The sequence below is a fragment of the Pleurodeles waltl genome, chromosome 4_2, assembly GCF_031143425.1.
Source record: "Pleurodeles waltl isolate 20211129_DDA chromosome 4_2, aPleWal1.hap1.20221129, whole genome shotgun sequence".
NCBI classification, from domain to species: Eukaryota; Metazoa; Chordata; class Amphibia; order Caudata; family Salamandridae; genus Pleurodeles; species Pleurodeles waltl.
The window spans coordinates 266,951,215-266,971,654 of record NC_090443.1 but is presented as its reverse complement, the minus strand read 5'-3'; the positions used below and the strand labels follow the sequence as shown (position 1 = coordinate 266,971,654).

Here is a 20,440-nt window from a genome sequence, read left to right as displayed (position 1 = left end):
CATATTGTGAAATGCCTTTGGGCAACACCGAAGTACATACACTACAACGCAGGTCGATATGAAGGGTGGTTACTGTAGGAAAGTACCCTCTTTTTGGCATGGTTACCCCCACTTTTTGCCTGCTGTCAGTATGTTTTGACTGTTTTCACTGGGATCCTGCTAACCAGGACCCCAGTGATTGTGCTCTCTCCCTCTAAATGTGGTTGCTTAGGACTTTGCAGACACCACAATTGGCATACTGGTGCCTCATATAAGTCCATAACATATGGTACTTAGGTACCCACAGCATTGGGGCACCAGGGGTTCCCCATGAGCTGCAGCATATATTGTGCCACCTGTAGGAGCCCATGCAAAATGTGCCTGCAGGCCTGCCATTGCAGCCTGCGTGAAAAGGTGCATGCACCCTTTCACTACAGGTCACTGCACCAGGTCACTGTAAGTCACCCCTATGGTAGGCCCTCCTGGCCCAGAGGGCTGGGTGCTGGTACCTGTGTGTGAGGGCACCCCTGCATGAGCAGAGGTGCCCCTGCAAACTCCAGCTCCATTACACTGGACTTCGTAAGTGCAGGGAGCCCATTTTACCCGTGTATTGCACACAGGTCACTCCCTACCTGTGTCCAGCTACATAATGGTAACTCCAAACATGGGCATGTTTGGTATCAAACAAGTCGGAATAATGCCCCAATATTGTTGCCAGTATTGGTTGTATGGCTGTATGATTCCATGCACTCTGGGGGCTCCTTAGAGGACGCTAGCATTGCTGCTACCAGTCTTCTCTGGTTTTCCGGGAAGCCCGTGCCGCTGCCACGACCCTCAGACATGTTTTTGCCCTCCTGCTGTTTGACCAGCTCAGGCAGAGGAAGGCAGAACAAGGGATTTCCTGTGGGAGAGGGAGGCAACACGCTCTCCCTTGAAAATAGGTGTTACATGGTCTGGGAGGGCTAGCCTCCTCAAGCCACTGGTATGCTTTGAGGGGCACCTTCAATGCCCTCCTTGCATAAACTGGTTTGCACCGGTCCCTGCTCTGGCATGAAACTGGACAAAGGAAAGGGGAGTGACCACTTCCCTGTCCATCATCATCCTAGGGGTGGTGCCCAGAGCTCCTCCAGGTAGCCACTTGATTCTGCCATCTTGAATCCAAGGTGGGCAGAGACCCCTGGGAGCATCTGGGTGGCCAGGGTAGGTAGGTGACATCATAGTCCCCTCCTGATAGGTGGTCACCCTGCTACGTGACCAGTCTCCCTTCCTGGGCTATTTAGGATCTCCCTCTTGGGTGGGTCCTCAGATTCGATGTGCAAGATTCCAGCAGGACTCCTCTGCATCATTTACTTCATTTTCTGGCCACTGGGACTGCAACTGGACCCTCCAGGAACAGACAATCTGCAACTCCAGCGATGACTCCACTATGCAACATTGCTTCTCCGGCTCCTTCCAGCAACTGCAATATTTCCCCAGCTGTGTATCCTCTGAGAGTGATAAGTCTTCAGCCTTGAATCTCCCTTGGAGTGAAGGAGCCACTCCCCTGCATCTGCAGGTACCAACTGCAACGACGACCGGCTGCATGGATTTTCTCTCCTCTGGAGCTGCGTGGATCCTGCATCACAGCTGGTGGTCTGGAGTGGTCCATTTGGTCCTCTCCATCAGCTGTCCAACTTGGGAGACCGTAAGCCCTTGTCTCTCCTTGCAGGACAGTAACCCTGTGCACCGCAACTCTTGCATCTACTAAGGCTTGTTTGCTCTTCCTACAAGGGATCTTCAGGCTCTGTTTAGCCTCGGCCTCCAGCACTTCTTCCCGCAACGCACAGACTCCGGTCTGTTGCTTCAGCGACGTGGGACATTTCTTCAGGTGTGCTGAGTGGGACTCACTGCGACTCCTGTGCCTGCTGCCAGTGAGTTGCCTGTGGGGGCTGCCTCCTCTTCTTGTGACTCTCCCAGCTGCTGAGGGTCACCCTGGACTACCCTCTTTATATTGAGTCCCCTGGACCTTGCTGGTCCTCGTCGGCCTTGGAAACTTTCTTCCTCCGACGTTTGCATTTGCCAAGGCTTGTTGGTGGACTTCCAGCACCACTAACCGACTGCTGACCTTCTTCGTCCACTGTCGACCTGGTCCTGCATCCACCGAAGGGTGGGTAGTGGCTTCTGCCACCACTGGACACTCCAACCCGAGCTGGACTTGGTCCCCTTCCTTTGCAGGTCCTCTTCTGTCAGGATCTACCTTTGGATTCCAGTCTTTTTTGTGTCTTGCACAATCCTTTTCCAAAGTCCTCCTGTGGGTTTTGGGGAAAACCAGGTACTTCACTCTCCTCTCCTGGTCGCTGGGAGGCACCCTGGTACTTACATTTTGGGGTTCCTAGTTCCTCCAGCTCCTGTCTTCTGATTCCACCGCCTTGGGTGGGGGACTGCCTTTCACATTCCACTTTGTTAGTATATGGTTTTTCCCTTCCCTCAGGGTCCTCACTATTTGCTATTGCTTTTGCCGATGCATGTTGCTTTCTATGCTATTTACTGATTGCTAATGTGTATATAATAGTGTGTTTACTTGCCTCCAGTTGGGGTATTGCCTATTCAGTATTCTAGTATTTGCTATAATAAAGTACCCTTGTTTTTGTAATGCTGTATGGTTCTTTCATGTGTGTAAGTACTGTGTGACTATAATGGTATTGCATAAGCTTTGCATGTCTCCTAGGTAAGTCTTGGCTGCTCATCCACAGCTACCTCTATAGGGCCCTGACTTCCTAGACAATGCCTACTCTTTACTAATAGGGGATACCTGGACCTGATTTAAGGTGATAACACAATAGGTGCTCACCACACACCAGGCCAACTTCCTACAGCTACCAGGAGGAAAAGTCTATCCGTTCCTTCCCTTGGATGACGAGTTTTGTGAAGCGGTGGATGCCTCCACTCAACAGGTGGTGGCTTCCGCCATTTAACCATTTGAGAGGTGCCTAATTAATTTGATTACGCCTGCCCAGTTCCCCTAAACCTCTGTTTGGACCAACCCTGTGCTTGGCGTGCCATTTAGGGACTTGATCAGACCGCGCAAGGCCCTTCCAAACCCAAGATGTAGACCTGAGCACTTTCCAAAGGTTTAAGAGGGCTTTTCTGGCACACTCTGCCCAGCAGATGCCTTATGCTCTACAGATGGTTTGATTCCTCCTCCTCACTTGGCTGATGGGGATCATGATAACTCCCATGGGGACTCCAATGATGAGGTTGGCCGCTTTTGGCCCTGGCATCTATCTCCTGTTCCTACCCTTTCAGTGCCCTTGGACGTCCAAGGGTCAGATGACCCCTCTGACATGCTAGATCCTGACGACCTTATCCATCCTTGAACAGAAGAATGGTTTCCCTTGGAAAAAGTGTGCAAATATGTGGTGAGCTGCCTTAGGAAGATCCTGTAGAAGGAGGTGCAGGCATGACTCAGGGCAGAGTGTCCACACCCCTCTCTGTCAGGCAAGGTGGTCATAACCCCGGAGATAGACACCGAAATGGCCATGTTTCTCCAGAAATATATAAACAATCCTAAGAAAAGCATTGACAGGTCCTGGAAATCATGGCAGGACAAACTCCTGAATGTTATTGAGCTCCTGACAAAGATACTGGAACTGGCAAAGGAGGCCAAGGCCTCAGGTACCACAATTTCCCCAGACAGGATCGACAACGCAATGTGATATTCTTGGGTAACACCAACTGCACGTTGTCTACTGAGAGGCGCCTCTCTCTCCTGATCAAGGTGGACCCCAAGCTGGGGACCTGGCATCTTCAGAGGCTGGCATGGTGGTTCAAGGATCGCTTTTCGGAAAGCCCTTCATCAAAGAACTATGAAAGTTTGTCACCACTCTCATCTGATTAGAAAAGGAATAGGCTTCCATAAAAACAGATCCTCCACCCTGATTTATGTCGGAAAGTCTGTGGCAGAGGGCTCTCAACTGGCTGCTTCTACATCCAAGGCCCTCCTCAGCGTCAAACCTACCACAAAGGCCAAAACCAATCCCGCTTCGGGGATTTTTTCCCCTGCGGAAGAGTACAAAGAGGACGCAATGCCAGGGGCTCATCCAGACAGCAATTCCATGCTACACATTCAGACGCTCACGGGTGAGTACTGCGCTTTACAAATTCCTGATTGATTGATTGATTGGAGCTAGTCAGATGAATAGACAAAAGGGTAGTAAGGGTGAAAGGCGCCGCACCTCTAGGCAATAAACAAATGATTTTAACCAAGTAAAGAAGTACGAGTGATGTCTGGTGCAACCTGGCCCAGTGCCTTACTACCCAGTAGGCACCAACACGGGTACTTGGAGTACCCTAGGAAAAAATGGGACAAGATGGCCACAGCACACAGAATGTAATGTCCAAGCAGCTGCAGGTGCGTAAGGTAAAAATCACGTATGGTCGACCATTACACGCTCTCGAGACTACGTGCAGCACTTCGCTACTCTTCTTTCCAGGTTATGACCACAGGCGTATCAGGGCCTGCTATACTTGCTTTACCATACGTGATTTTTACCTTACGCACCTGCAGCTGCTTGGGCAGCCATACTACTTTCAGGTCTACTACTATAAAAAGATCTTCCTTTTTACTTTCTCAAGCCCACTCAACTGATCACAGAGCATCCTTGCTACTCAGCATCACCACCTACCTACATTGGCCGGCTGGCCCAGCCTTGATGAAGTCACTTGTGTGACGAAACACGTGTTGGCTGTATCTCCATGATGACACAATGATCTCTAACACCTTCAAATAAAGACACCATCTGCAAACAAGACTTGAGACTCTTTTCAACCACATACTTCCTCCAACCTGCAATACGACATCAGGAATATCTATTCTTGCTATACTGCTGTGGCCATCTTGTCCCATCTAGTCAGATGAATGTTCACCTCTCTTCCCAACAAAAGGTGGGTGGCCGCTTGGCATTTGTTCTACACAGTTGTCAGGCTCTTACTTCCGATGCATGGGTCTTTCAAACTGTCCAAGGTTTTCAGATCAAGTTTTATGGTACCCCCATCCAACACTCATAACCACACCTGTTGTTTTTTTCAGGAGGCCAGTTAGCCTTAAAAGATCAGGAGGTGGCAGATCTGCTGCGGAAAGATGTGATTTCCCTGGCAAGTCTCCACCCGTGAGGCTTTCTTAGCAATATTTTCTTGGAGGAGGAATGAGACGGAGGTCAACGACATGTGATCAACCTAAAAGAGTTTAACGTCACTTCAAGATGGAAGGTATCCATCTCCTGCGTGATCAGTTGCAGCCAGAAGACGGTATGGTGCATCTCGATCTCGAAGACGCATACCTGGCGGTTCCTATTTTTCCACTGCATCGCAGGTTTTTGCATTTCCGGTGGCAGGGTCAGTGTAAAAATTAAGGACACTGCCTTTGGGCCTCTCCTTGGCCCCCTGGTGCGTCACCAAAGTGTTGAAGCCGGTGATGGAGTCCTTGAGGACTCAAGGCTACTGCGTGATACTTTATCTAGACAATTTCCTCCTCATGGACCAATGCCCTTTCAGGCTGAGCAATCAGTTGCCTAAGATGATCCTAAGTCTAACATCCAGGAAAGTGATGAAAATTCGGAGAGCTGAGGAAGTCTCCGCCCAGCCCCACAACCTCACTGCTAGGTTGTGGGGCTTCTGTCCTCCTCCATTCAGGAAATTTTTCCGGGCTCATTGCATTACTTGCCCCCCCAACGGCTCAAGACCTTGGAGCTAATGCTGGGCTCTTTCGCTTTCCAATGCTGGACCAAAGAAAAGGTGAGCTGCTGTGTTCTCCTAAAAATGGCAATTTCAGTGCTCTAGAGGGCACCAGATCAAACGTCTTGGTGCATCTGGCCAAGGACTTCTGGGCATTCTGCCTTCCCAACAACATCTCAGTCACAGTGGTTTATCATCGGGGAGCCTCCAACAAGGTAGCGGACTGGTGCTCGAGGGAATGGTCCGACATGAGCTTGTGGCAGTTGGATCCCAAGAACTTCAAGAAACTGGGCAATCGTTGGGGAAATTTCACAGTGGACCTCTTTGCTTCCCGTCTGGAACACCAGGTGGCCAGATACTTCAGCTGGAAGCCGGGCCCGCTGGCAATGGTGACAGATGACTTTCTGCAGCATTGGTTCAGGGAGAGAGGATACATGTTCCCCCCTTTCGTAGTGATTATGAGGTTGTCAGCACAGCTGAGAAGACAACAGGCTAACTTAGTCCTGATCACGCCATTCTGGAGGACTCAAGTTTGGTTTCTGGTTCTTCTTTAACTTTCTTGGGATTCTCCAAATCTTCTGCCCCACGCTCCTGATCTCTTTCGGGATCCTCTATGCAGTTATCACCCATTAATCCTGCAGGGACAAATGCCTCTCACGGCATGGAGGATAACAGGGAAATATGGAGAGTCCGAGGACTTTCTCGAGAGGCTGAAAGAATGCTGGCCACACCATGGGCAGATGGGACTGCAAAACAATATAAGTCTGCAAGGTCCAAGTGCGTTTGTTGGTTTGTTCAACACAAAAAGGATCCCACAGGGTGTGAACTCATCCCTATTATGAGTTTCTTGGCCTCGCTGGCATCACAAGGTCTAGCTTACTGGATGGTCAATTCGTACTGGTCAGCCATTTCTTCCGGTCACCGGCCAATACAGGGTTCTCAGGTAGGAGAACTTCTGCTGGTGTGCAAACCCCTGAGAGGAATTCATCTGGCTATGCTCCCCGAACCCAGAGATTCCTCCATATGGGATGTCAATATGGTTCTGCAACTTTTCCAGTCATGGCAGAGGACCAAATTATTGTCAAGAAACAAGTTATTAGCATAACTTCCAAAGCTGCTATGTTTGGTTTCTTGCCACAGAGTTTCAGATGTTTGAGCGCTGGACATCACAGGCTGAGTTGATACTCCCCAAGGTGTCACTTTTTACATCTCAAGGTGAACAAAATCCAATTCTAAGGTGGATTGTTACCCAGCTTTTGATAAATGCCCCAAGTTATGTGTGATGCGATGTCTCAAGGCGTACGAGAATATGACAGAGGACGTCCGTCCCCCTGGTGAAAGACATCTGTTAATAGCTCTCAAGAAACCTTTCAAAGCTGTCTCTTCTCCCACCATAGCTTGCTAGAACAGCTGGGTCATGCAGGAAGCGGACATAGATGTGTCACAATTTGGAGCTCACTCTGTGAGAGGGGCGATGGCCGCTAAAGCCTTCTCTCTAGGGGCCAGTCTAGAGAATATCCTTAATGCTGCAGATTGGTCTTCAGATTCCATGTTCAAACAGTTTTATTTAAAACCGGTAATAGATATGGCATCTTTGGTGGTGGACAAGCTTTGAACGAGGATAAACCTCACCTCCAGTCCTTACATGGAATGAAAAATTTCCTAGCTTTTGTAATGGAAAGTAGGTTTCTGAGAACTTCCCATCCCTTCATGGTTCAAAGGAAATTATATCAGTCTAGATTGTTTGTTTTGCGTAACTTGCAAGAATAGTTGCTTGAGATATATATATTTTTTCTAAGATCTGGAACTGTTGAGGTTATATACAAGGCAAGAATTGCTTTTATGAGAAATACAAGTCTAGTAGCATGTACTCTTACAATCTATGTTTTTCCCAGGTTTTGATTCAACCAAGGTGAATAAAGCAAACGTTTGGGAATGCTTCTGTCACAGTCAAGAAAGAGGAAGTTGATCAGGGCATGTCTGCTTATGATGGACTGGACTGGTTGTGATTGGATGACATTTTTTGTAGTCCTTTTCCGTTGCTTATTGGGAAAGGTAGTGTTGTTAATGTTGAATGCTACTGGAACTTAATAAAAAGAGAGAAAGTTGTGGATAATTCTCACCTCCATGTCCTTAATAGAACTGAGACTTTCTGTTACAAAAGCTAGGAATGTTTTTATTACCCAGCAAGAGAGAAGTTAGCTAGCTAGAATGTCCTAAAGGCTTTCTTCTAGTAAGGTGATGTGATGATTAGCACCTGTGGGAGACGTCTCCATGAATGCTGTGTTGTATGAAGTTAATGTCACTTTCCCACTGCTAAAGGGAAAAGTTGCAAGATAATGCGAACATGGCAGAGAAGTAGGAAATATGGTCTGTTCCATCTGGACAAGTGTGTAAAAATAACAGAAAATTGTGCAGCCCACCAAACAGCAAGAAACCTTAAGTGATTCACATATTGCAGGCCCGCCATAAGGCAAAAGCCTGCGCAGTTCACATATTGCCAGTTCCCCAAACTTCCACAGATTTCACGCCGTAATACATATTTTGAAGGGGCCTCGTTTTAAGACACCGCTGAAAAGGACAAGTAAACACGTTTTTGCCCTGCTGTGTGTTATAGTGAATGTATTAATCGTGTGTTTCAAGCCTTACTGAAATAGACAAATGAACATTACTTAAAGATTACTGTTAGACCTGGCACCCTGAGGGTGGTCTTACCCCAGACTTTTTGCCTTTTACCTCCTGTTTTGTTGCTGTATCTTTTTGTTGACCTAAGGACTCTGAGCACTTTACCACTGCTAATCAGTGCTAAAGTGCATGTGCCTCTCCCCTATACATGGTCACATTGGTGTATCCACAATTGTCATATTTGATTTATCTGTAAGTCCCTTGTAAAGTGGTTTGCCATATACTCAGAGCCTGTAAATTAAATGCTACCAGTGGGCCTGCAGCACTGATTGCGCCACCCACTTAAGTAGCTCTGCAAACATGCCTCAGGCTTGTCACTTCAGAGCCCATGAGTGCAGTCTCACTGCCGCCCTGGCTTGGCATCTAAAACCTCTTGCCAAGCCCAGAACTCCCCTTTTCTTACATATACGTCACCAGTAAGGTAGGCCCTAGGTAGCCCATAGGGCAGGGTGCCACGTAAGCAAAAGGCAGGGCAGGTCACTTTATGTTTTTCATGTCATAGTAATGAAGAACTCCTAAAGTCATTTTAATTACTATGAGGCCTGCCCCTCTCATAGCCCAGCATTGGGAATTCCTTATAATATTGTTAAGCTGCAATTCCTGATCTGAGAGGAGTAGCTGCATTATGTTTAGTACTATTGGAATGGTAATGATAAATGTTCTTTACTAGTAAAGTCATATTTATTATTACTGTTATAGAAATGGCACCTTTAGAAACTTCTCTGCACTCTCTACCCTGTGTGCCTACAGCCTGTCTCCTGTACACATTTGGCTGGGGTTAGGTGACAGTTACACTTGTGCATTCCCTTCAGACACCCACAACACTGGATACTCAGCTATATCTGCATTCATCTGCATACTGATGGGTCTTTCTGGGGAGGAGGTTAGGAAGGGCTCACACTTACATCCCAAAGTAGTGACCAGAGCCAACACAAAGGGGCTGATTACCCCCCACTGATAGTCTGGAGCTGAGGCTGAGCTGAAAGAGGGACCTACGAACTTCACAGGATTGCTTTGTAGTCCTCCCCCACATCAAGGGCACTTGGGCTTCTTGACCCACTAAGACAGTAGACTACTGGAATAAGAAGAAACTATGCTGGAGTAAAGGCTGCTGCACCAGAAAGATTGCCACTTTGCTTTGCCTGACTGTTCCCAGGAACTACTGCCCTGCCTTGTTAAGCTGTCCTAGTGCCTGCTGACCTCTGCCCTGCAAACCGAACCATCAAGCCAACTCCAGAGTGACTCCAAGGGCCTGTTAGCTAGCGCCTGCCCTTTCCTGAAGTCTCAGGAACAACTCAGACCTCGCCATAAAGAGACCTACCTCTCTGCCTGCCCTTGCAGTGCAGCCCCAGTATCGAGGACTGAGCACAGTGGGAGTGTGGTTGCGGAGACCTCCAGCGTTTCAGCACGGACCACGATTAAGTAGCCCCAGTGTTAGGAGACTTTGTACATTATCTTAAAGGAACCCTTGGACTACAGCGCAGTTCATATGGTGAACCGCACCAGTCTGCGCTCGGAGTAAAAGGCTCTATATGACTCTCACACCTCCAGCCCCGCCTGCCTCCATGTACTGCCACTGCTTAGCCAGTAACGTGGACCCAGTGTGAGAGGCCTGCTGACATCCCACAAACTGTGATCACAGACCTGTTGGTCGCCCGGCCCTCCTGCTTGTGACTGCAGAAAGGGGTGGACCCGAGCAGTCCCAGATTGATCATATGGAGCTCCTCACTGGTGTGAAAATACTACCGCAGTTCGTCTGTTAAGCCCGCCTAGTGAGGCTTGACCTGATCCCCTAGCCACAGCCCAGCTTGGATAACCATAATTCACTGGGCATCTCCTGGCATTACCATAAAGGCCCTAATACGAGACCCGCACACTTGGGGACACTGGTTAATTTCTTTTGGTGCAACTATATTTTAACCACTGCGTGGAATGATCATAGATGTGTATTCCTTGCTTGGTCCTGATACGATTTAGACCAAATTTATTTAAAAGCACAACTCCTAAACTATCTATTGCAATTTTTGTTGTCTTGACCTTATGATTCCATTATAAAAAGCACTATTTTCTTAACATTGTGTGGAGTCCATTTGTGGTGTTTTTACTGTGTCACTGTGAGTATGTTGCACAAATATTTTACACATTGATTCTGAGGATAAGCCTGCCTGCTCTGCGTTAAGCTACCAGAGGGTGAGCACAGGTTATCTTTAGTGTGTAGCTTACTTACTCTGACCAGAGTGGTGGGTTCTGCCTGTCTAGGTGCCTACCTTAGTCAACCAGAAACTTTATTTCTAACATTCGCTGATTTATTTGTTAAATAAATAATAACAAAGTAAAATGTGTGTGTTATTTCGCAAATTAGGTTAGATTTACCTAATGTTAGGACTTAATGAGGGCTGGGTAAGCAGACGAGCTTCTGATTGTTTGTGGCAACCTATGCTGACCATTTTAACCATTTTACTGTCACTGTTTAAGATGTTTTAATTTTACACACACTCTGTAATTTATAACCTTAACTCAGCTATACTGTGCTTAGGAATTGCACCTTAGACTAAGGGAACTTCACAGAGAGGAGGTAGGGGGTCGCCTTTCACATCCAGTCTTGAGTTATTGAGAGGAAGTATTGAATGTATGTGAATATATGGGGCAACATAATGAGAGCACGAAAATTCAAATAGGCAAGGCTTTGATAAGGTGGAGAGATGGGAGTGGGCTAATACACAGTTTTCCAGCAAGTCATAGGGTGACAGTGATACTTATCAGCTGCATTGCACCTATCTAAACACTCTTTCTAAATACAGCACAGAGATGTTTTCTTCTTGAAGAAATTAATGTGGTCCTTTTATTATTATTAGAAACCCTACTTTGGATACTATAGGACCAGACATTATCAGCACTATATCTCCAAGCTATGAATTGTCATTGTCAAGCGTACTCGGAGAGAAAATGGAAGAGTGGTTGCTGCCATTTTGAAGAACGCATTAAATGTGACTGCTTTGCAGGAAGTCTCTCTCAATGTGGCTGTGTTTACAGTTTAAGGTAGATTTTAGAGATCTCACTTTAGTGGCAATGGTAGTTTATAGACCCCCTCTAACATACCTGTTCAGCTCTTGGAGGACCTGTACAACTTAATTGGTAATAGTGTTTTGAATTACTCTGAACTCTTCCTGGTAGTTGATTGCAACTTTTGGATTGATGTAGTGGAGGCTGATCCCTCAGCTAAAAATGCTATGGACCCTTTGTCAGCTTTTATGATCAACACATGCTAAGGGCTATTACCCAGACCAGCTCTAGTCTTTGGACCACCAGCTAGAAGACATATCCATTGGTCACACCATCTTTTGATTAGTTGGACTCTTCCTGTCACTTTTGTATTTGCCACTAAATAGATGCTGACACGCTCTTCATAAAAAAGATGCCTCAGAAGTGTTCTCAAGAATTGATGTTCCTTTTAAAGATACTCCAGACAGAACGTGGGTCTTCACACCTGGGTTGGTTTAGCACATGCTTCCTTCACAAAGGTTAAGCAATGGGAGGTAAATTCCATCCCCTGGTTTACCCCAAATATGAGGTCTAATTAAAAGTAAGACAATTAGAATGTGTCTGGCACAAGCAGTTAACTCACTATTCAAGTTAGTCATGCTGAGGTTGTTGGTGTAAAACTGAAGGTGTCAGTTGAATGTCAACATCATTGTATCCGGTCTTGTAGAGTCGCAATCAGTCACACTGTCCTGCCCACTGCAGGATTTTAACTTCCACTATGAAGTCCAAGTGCTCAATATGGAGTCCCAGAGTATGGCCTGCTGAACCACACCCCAGCCTGTGGGCATCCTGTAGGAAGATGTCTCTTTCTATGATATATCAAAATTAGATATATTGTGTAAAGAGTCCAGGGGTTCCCTTAATAGTAGACAGGGGCTTGCTCTAGGAAACCCAAGGTGCTCTTTTTAGGGGTAGTGTGGTTGAATAGCCTTAGGCTTATCAGACGGGAGTGTGAGACATTTGCAACTAAACACAGAGTCAATAAATGAGACACACGACTCAAGAAGGAGATCCACACCAATTTACAAAAATAACAAGGTGGTGATGGCAGTCTGGCTAAAACGAGTCAGCCCCCACATGGGTAGTTGGTAGGTTTTTCAGGGGGCACCTCTAAGGTGCCCTCTGGGTGCATGTATTAATAAATCCATCACTGGCATCCGTGAGGGTTTATTAATATGAGATGTTTGATACCAAACATCCCTATTTTCAATGAAGCCATCATGTAGCTGGGGAGCTCGTACTGACCAGTGTCCAGTACATGTACTTAAAATGGCTTACCTGTCCACTTACTATGTTTAAGAATCAACAAAGACATAGCAGGGGCATATCTGCTCTTACAGATATGTCCTCACATGTAATATAATGCACCCTGCCTTAAGGCTGTAAGGCCTGCTGTAGGCGTGACTTACATATAGTGCATGCAGTGTTAGGGGATATGACGCACAGGCTGTGTATGCCTTTTTATTACACCAAGATACTGAGCTTGCAATAGCAGTTTGTATGTGCTAGGTGAGAAGGTCCCGGAGAGTGGCACAATACATGCTGCAGCCTTTGGGGGCCGCCTTTGGAACCCATGCCCTAGGTACCATTTACTAGAGACTTACAGGGAGACCAAAGGTATTCCCAATTGGGGAACAATTGCACAGTTTTAGGGAAGGAGATCTGGCACTGGGGACCTAGTTAACAGGAAGCCATTGCACTTTCAGTCAAAATTGCACTCAATAATGGGCAAAATGTGGGGGAGACCATGTCAAAAAGGGGCACTTTCCTACATATCCCTATTTCCTAGGGACAGAATGCAGAGGTGTACCCTTAGGTAGCCTCAGAAATGTGGATTTACCAGGGGATCAGTAATTCCACACTAGGTTCATGTATATAATCCTTATTTCACTCTAGTAGTTAGTAGTGTTTTGGCTGCTCTCAGCTTAAATGCCTTACTGAAATACATCAGATCTGCGGTGTCCTGGAAGGTCATAAAATTCAGAGTGGGCAAACAGCTCATGTTAACCGCACCATCGTAAGAAAAAGGCCTCTCCTAATGAGGGCCTAATTGAGAAGATAAAATTGTTGACCAAAGTGATTCTGAAGGCTTAATTAGCCCGTGCCGCATTCTGGTCATACTGAAAAAGGACCTAGGAACCGGACACCCAAGTCCCCATGCTTTTACCTCCTAACTGAAAATTGGGCCCTGCAGTTGCTCCTCAGTGAACCATTACCGTTTGTGAAAAAAAAAAAACAACAGTAAAGTTTGTAACGTACAGCCAAAGCAAAAGACATTTTATTTGTTGGCGTAAAATTCATAATTAAACAATATTGATTTCTTATTGACCGTGGTCCACATTCTTTGACAAAAGAGAGACCACATACATTCTGTAGAACAACCTTTGCAGTGATCATGACTGTATGAGCAAAAGGCGCATTGAATGCGAGCTCAAATTGGAACACGCGGGCCCATATTTATACTTTTTTAGTGCCGCATTTGTGCCGCTTTTTGACGCAAAAACGGTGCAAACTTACAAAATACAATTGTATTTTGCAAGTTTGCGCCACTGTTGCGTCGAAAAATGACGCAAATGCGGTGCTAAACAAGTATAAATATGGGCCTAGATCTCTTGGAGAGCTCATTGCCATCTACAGCTGTTAGTTTGATTCTTACCAGTGGGGCTGGTGGAGTCTAAAGGTGTGTTGGGGGAGGGGCACTGAACAAGTGAGCAAGCATGTTTGAAATGAAAGAGGATTTTGCGGGGTTTTTCTTTTTGTGAACTGCCCATTAAATCCTGTGTCTCCATTGAAAAATGGTGTAGTAAATCAAATGGGGCTTCCCCAAAGCATCGTAGCATTGCTCTCTTTAACTAAAAATGTTAATAAAAGTCAGGTTTGGCGACATGAAAATTAGCAGAGCAGCAATTTAAATCCTGCGTTTCAGGAAATGGATATCAACATGTATAGCCCATGATACCAGTAGTTGTCTTTTATACATTGATCTTTGCAGAAAGAATGTTAAGTTCCAGTAACCAAGCATCTGGGGACTGCTGAAAACTTTTAAATCATGCAGTGAAGGGAGGCCTGTGCCTTAGCCTGGCTGCAGTGCTAATGATGCCCCCCACCCCAGCTCCCTGCCACTTTCAGAAGCTGTCGAAGGGAGGAGGATGAGGGGCTGTGAAGCTTCTGCTGTTGCTGAAGTCCTGCATTTCAACCCAAAGGTATGTCAAGGGCAACTCAAAGCTTAGGGTTCCAAGCAGACGAAAGGAGCACTCCATTAGCAAGCAGCTTATCTTTAGCATACTGCTGCAGGCTGCACTTCTTCTTAACCCCTTGAGGCCAAGCTTCCAGGGCTGGAACTAACTACCACATTTCTCCCCAACACAATCCCTCAGGACCACCCATTCTCACATTCACACTAAGCCAGCCTGCCCCCCTGCCATTCACTTGCATCAAGCTCTGCGGACTCCACCCTAGGCCACAACAATAGCGCTCCATGGCAGACTTATGCAGAGCTGCTAAAACAGGCCATGCCCACTGGTCCTGATGTCACTACACTGGCTTGGACCTGAAGGCGAGTAGAACCTTAATCGGCACATGTGCAGAAGTACCCACTCCATCACCCCTTCCTCTTTCTAAATAAACACAGTCTCAACTAATTTACTGTGAGCAAACTGCCCCCAGCCTCGGACTGCTTGGAGTGCTCTTTACCCTACATGAATGGGAGGGCAACACCGCCCATGCTCCCTAACACCAGCCGCCAGTGATTCCTACGATCCTAACTTACCAGCAAGATACTCTCCCAGGACATCCAACGGATTGGTAGTACGGCCCGACCCTGGATGCGGTAGTAATCACCACTGTACAAGTTTCTGCTCATTCCAAAGTCAGCTATTTTTATGGTGTAGTTCTTGCCCACAAGGCAGTTGCGTGTGGCGAGATCCCGATGAACGAAGTTTAGAGATGAAAGGTACTTCATACCAGAGGCAATCTGAGCGACCATGAACTTCAGGTCAACATGGCTGCAGAGACAGAAAGAGGAGGGCGTTGTGAAAGAAATTACAAACTGTATTACTTCAATAAGCATAACCTCCCAAATTAGAATTATTTGTTTTATTTGCATGTATTTACTTGATGATTAGTAAAGTGGTGCCCATTCCAGTCTGTCATTTTCAAGGTGCAGGGATGAAGTTGTGCGTAACAGTTGTTGTACAATTGGCAGTAAGTTGTGGTCTATGGGAGCAATCAGATAATAGTAGGATGTGGGAGCAGATATAGATGTAAAAAATGAGCAACTGTGGGCTTACCAACGATACAGAAAAAATGAACAGAGGCCTTGAAACTAGAACAGTATATCCAGTCAAATGCCAGATGAAGTGGAATGCTTTAAGCATCTGTCAGGATAAAAATGATCATCTTAGTTTACCAACTGTCCCATGCTTACATTTTCCATATGTCCTTGAAGTTCCTTAGACTTTACTACGTAAAGCTTGTGCTATAATATCACATTACTCTGGGACAGGATTTCCTCTCTGACAGCATGTCTCTATTTTTGACCAAACCTTTCTTGCATCCATCCTCATATGTGTGCTTGGAATAAAAATATACTCGATTCTGTTCTGTGATTGCCACAAAATGTCTGCTGAAAATAGCCTATCTCCCATACAATAGAAATCAAGATTGTCAGCGATTTTGGACTTCCTCCGGTTCAGTGTACATGTTCAGAATCCCCACGCCTGCGTTGCTGCATAGTTGTTCCGTATTTGAGATCATTTAGTGAATGATTATACAGAAAGAATTTTGAAAATGTAGGCCACATTTACAAAAGGTTTTTATAATCTCAAAAGGTCTGATTCGCAGAATCAATCAGTTAGCGACCACAAAAAGGTATGGAAGAAACCCAAATTGTGATTTGGTAACACGTTACTGATCTCAGTTTGGGTTTGGGACTATATAGGAAATTGGTAATTGGAAAGGGAGTGTTTGAGGCTTTCCTTCCAAATAGCGATTCACTGTGAGTTATATTAATGTTTTACTAACTACTGCAAGGTAGTGGTAAGGTATTCGCATACTGGAAAGGGTCCTCACAGGACCCCTTCCTGAATTTTGTCAGAAACGCTTTTTAAGAGTGGTCACTGGTCCAATATTAGTTACAATTATTTTTAATTTTTTTTAAACACATTCCCTTTTCCTTTAAGGAAAATAGGTTGCCTTTTTAAATAAATTGGTTATTTAGAAGCAGTCACAGACATGGAGGTCTATGTCTCAGCAGACCACCATTCCTGTGATGGCTAAGGTTCCTAGCGGGTCGCAATTTGTGAGCTACCTCAATAATATTTGTGAGGTAGGTTGAATTGCGACCCACTAATGATCTGGTTTTAGCAAACCAACTTATTAGTACATAGGTCAGTTCGCAACAAACAGAATGGATTTGGTAAAAGTCAGTGCACAATTTGCAACAACTTTTGCCAAATTCACTCTTATTATACCTAACCCCATGTTCTTAATCTGTATAATAAATTGCATTTTATCTGACAATGCGTTTTATAGATTTGTGAATATAAATAAACCTTAACTGAATTAAAATATTAAACACCTAACTATTGTGGATGGCAGTATGGATGCAAAAGCATTAATTGGAGAGCATAATTTTTTTTACGAATCACAAACACATATGGAACTGCCCAGGAAGCCCAATAATTTTAAACAGTAGCAGCAATGGGTGAGTGTGGCTAGACGCCATCCAGCACATAGGAGTGGGCAGAAGTGATATGAACATGTGTGCTAACATTTATCCAGCATCACAGAAGTATAGATACACACATTTCCCTTTGGAATGGTAGAGGGTTGTCCATCGGGATTGGAATCAGTGACAGAGTAGTAGCTGTTGTTGAGTCTGAGGATTCAATGCAGTACTTAAGTATTGCTTAACATAGCTACCTTACAGTTGGCATGGCTAGTGTCAGTTCGCCTGCTGGGCCATGTCGAGTTAGGAACTGGTTCAGGTCTCCATTCTCCATGTACTCTGTGATCATGCAGAGCGGGTCATCGTTAATGCACACAGCTAACAGTCGGATAATGTTGGGGTCTTTCAGCCGAGACATGATCTTAATTTCTTTCAGGAAGTCATTTCTAAGGGAAGATGGAAACATTGATGCACTGGTTTCAGTAGCCATTCATCAGTATGGAATGTCAATGTTATGATCGAAACAGTGTATCAAAGACAAGAAACAAAGATAAGAAAACAATGTTGAGTGAAGTTGCAATGACTAACAAGATAATTACCTTCAGTAGCGGCATATCTGATAGAGATTCTAGATAGCTGCAGATTCCTTACCTTAGAATTATCCCCAGGCATCACACTGTATCTAAAAAGGTTTTTGGAGCGTACCTCTGTGCACTAGTAGGTGGCTTCTTTCAGCTCCACATGGCATTGGCAGCATCATCCACGCCGGAAAGTAACGTGTGTGGTACCTATGCAGGTGACACCTGGGCCCACTGACATCAGTTACTTTCTCAACTTTCCACATCAGGAGTGTGGAGCCACGATGAGCATTAGTGTGACAAACTAAGGCCCTTAAAGAGGTGTTTTCTACATCGTAATTGTTTCCCAAAGCGGGGAGGATGGGAAGGTGGGTAAGGACTTTGTGGCTAGATAGAGCCTCTACAAGATAATGCTTTCCCAAAGGTAAGAAACGTGTTCATCTGATAGAGACTTCTAGCCACAGATTCCTTACCATAAAATAGATACCCAAGCAATACCTCCCAGGATGTGGAATTGCAAAATTATTCAGATCAGAAAATCCTGCAGGCTCGAACAGGCGAAGTGCCCATCACAACATACCTGACCATCCAACCAGTAGTGCTTGGTGAACGTGTGCAGTGAGGCCCACGTTGCTGCTTGGCCCATGTCTCGGACCGGGGCGCCACGTGCTAATGCAGTGGTCCCAGCCTTGGCTCTGGAGCTCACAAGCCCTTGTGGGGCTGCTTCTTGGCTAATGTATAGCAAATCTTAAAACACAGGACAATCCATCCTGAGATGGTTCTCTTTTATACTGCCTTCCCCATTTTTGCTCACACATAGCCCACGAAGAGTTGATCGTCTACCCCAAACTCTCTTGTGCGGTCAAGGTAGAATGACAATTCTTCTTTTGGGTCCAGATGGTGGAGTCTCTCTTGCTCTTTGAAGGGATGAGGTGGCGCAAAGAAAGAAGGCAGAATCATGTTCTGGCCTACATGGAATGGAGTCACAACCCTCAGAAGGAAGGAGGCACATGTCTGGAGGACCAGCTTGACCAGATAAAAGGTGGTGTAAAGAGGGTGCACAGAGAGCGCTTATGGTTATATGACCCTCCTAGCCGATGTTATGGCCACCAAAAAGACAGTTTTTTATTGTCAAGAGCCTAAGAGGACAATTTTGCAAAGGCTCAAATAGTGCACACATTAGAAAGGTGAGGACCAGATTGAGGACCCACTGAGGCATGATGAAGGGCATAAGTGCAAACATATGCTGCAGTCCTCTAAGGAAGCTAGCCACAACAGGCGACTAGAAGAGGGAAGGTTGGTCTAGCAACCACAAGAATGCCAAGATGGCAGAAAGGTAACCCTTAACTATGCCCGTAGCAAAGCCCTGCTGTGCCAAAGACAATGCAAGCAAAAAGCCTATGATAAAAGAGCCGAAAGTGGGTCAGCATTGTGCCAAACACACTATAAAACAAACTTGTGCCAATGGCAGGCGTTTACTGACTTGGTGGAGGGACGCATGGCAGCAGACATAAAATTACAGTCCTCCCCTGTTGCAGCCACAGCAGATCATCTCTAAGAGGCAGTCTGACTGGAGGACTGATGATCATGCTCAACAGGTTGGGATACCAGACTCTATGTGCCCAATGCGTAACCACCAGAATATTTTTGGCCCAGTTGTTTCTAATCTTATTGAGAACTCTGAGCTGGAGTGGTATTGGCAAAAAGTTGTAGGAGGCCGGAGCTCCACTCAAGAGGAAAAACATCTCTGAACGAGAGTCACCTTGGAAACTCCAGCACGCAAATTTGCGGACATTGCGCATTCTCGAAGTGATGACCAGATCTAACCAAGGCTCTCCCCACTGCTGAAAGAGACCTTGCACAATGTCCGGATGGAGACGTCATTCGTGATTCACTAGGCATCTGCAGCTAAGTTTGTCCGCTCTGGTGTTCATAGAGCCTGCCAGGTGTTGAACTATCAGGGAAATGCCCACATGTCCCAGCAATGTCCAGAAATGCAGGGCCTCTTGACAAAGGGTCCACAACCCCACTATGCCCTGTTTGTTACAATACCACATGGTGGTAGTGTTGTCCCTTAACACCTGCACCAGTCTACCCTTGATCAAATTAAGAAAAGCTTTCACTACCAAGCGAATTGCCCAAGCTCCAGCAGGTTGATGTACAGCTCTGACTCCGCTAGAGACCAGAGGCCTTTTATCTCCACCTCCCTGAGCGGGCCGCCCCAGCCCAAAGGTGATGCATCTGTCACTACAGGCAGCTCTGACTGGGGAAGGGAGAGGGTTCTGCCACTGACCCAATCACAGTTTGTTAGCCACCAGTGCAGATAATTTGCAGTTTCTTCTAAGATCTGCACCATGTCGGAGAGGTTCCCCTCATGCTGTGCCCACTAGGAATTGAGGTCCCAGTGCAGAGCTTGCATATGCCATTGGGCATGAGTAACAAGCAGGAGGCCATGAGGTCCAACTTCCTCAGAGTCAATCTCACCAAAAGCGTGAATAGAGGCTGAAATATCAAATTCATAGCCTGAATATCCTGGACCACACCCAGCGCCACGACCCATGGCCCCCCCCAGCACGTATACCTTTGCTGAGCTCTACACCCTTGACCCCGGACGCCAAAACAAACAATGCCCACGCTCCAGGACCTTCCATTTGCACCCACTGCAACCTTACCTGCCACAGGCCAAACACCAGCCCACCGACCAGCCCCGCCCCAAGCACACCACAGGCACCACCTGAACAAAAACACCAACTCACATGTGCCCGTCTCAACACAC

General features: G+C 46.1%; 1 protein-coding gene across 2 annotated transcripts in view; it reads right to left on the bottom strand.

Moving 5' to 3' along the window:
- The window catches only part of DDR2 (discoidin domain receptor tyrosine kinase 2), a 737,021-nt gene that overhangs the window by 51,514 nt on the left and 665,067 nt on the right, over positions 1–20,440 (bottom strand). For both annotated transcript variants that reach the window (XM_069231100.1, XM_069231101.1), the window contains 2 exons: positions 17,341–17,532; positions 15,188–15,422 (listed from right to left, as the gene is read on the bottom strand). In XM_069231100.1, coding sequence (XP_069087201.1) covers positions 15,188–15,422; positions 17,341–17,532 — 427 coding nt within the window. The remainder of the gene's footprint in view (positions 1–15,187; positions 15,423–17,340; positions 17,533–20,440) is intronic.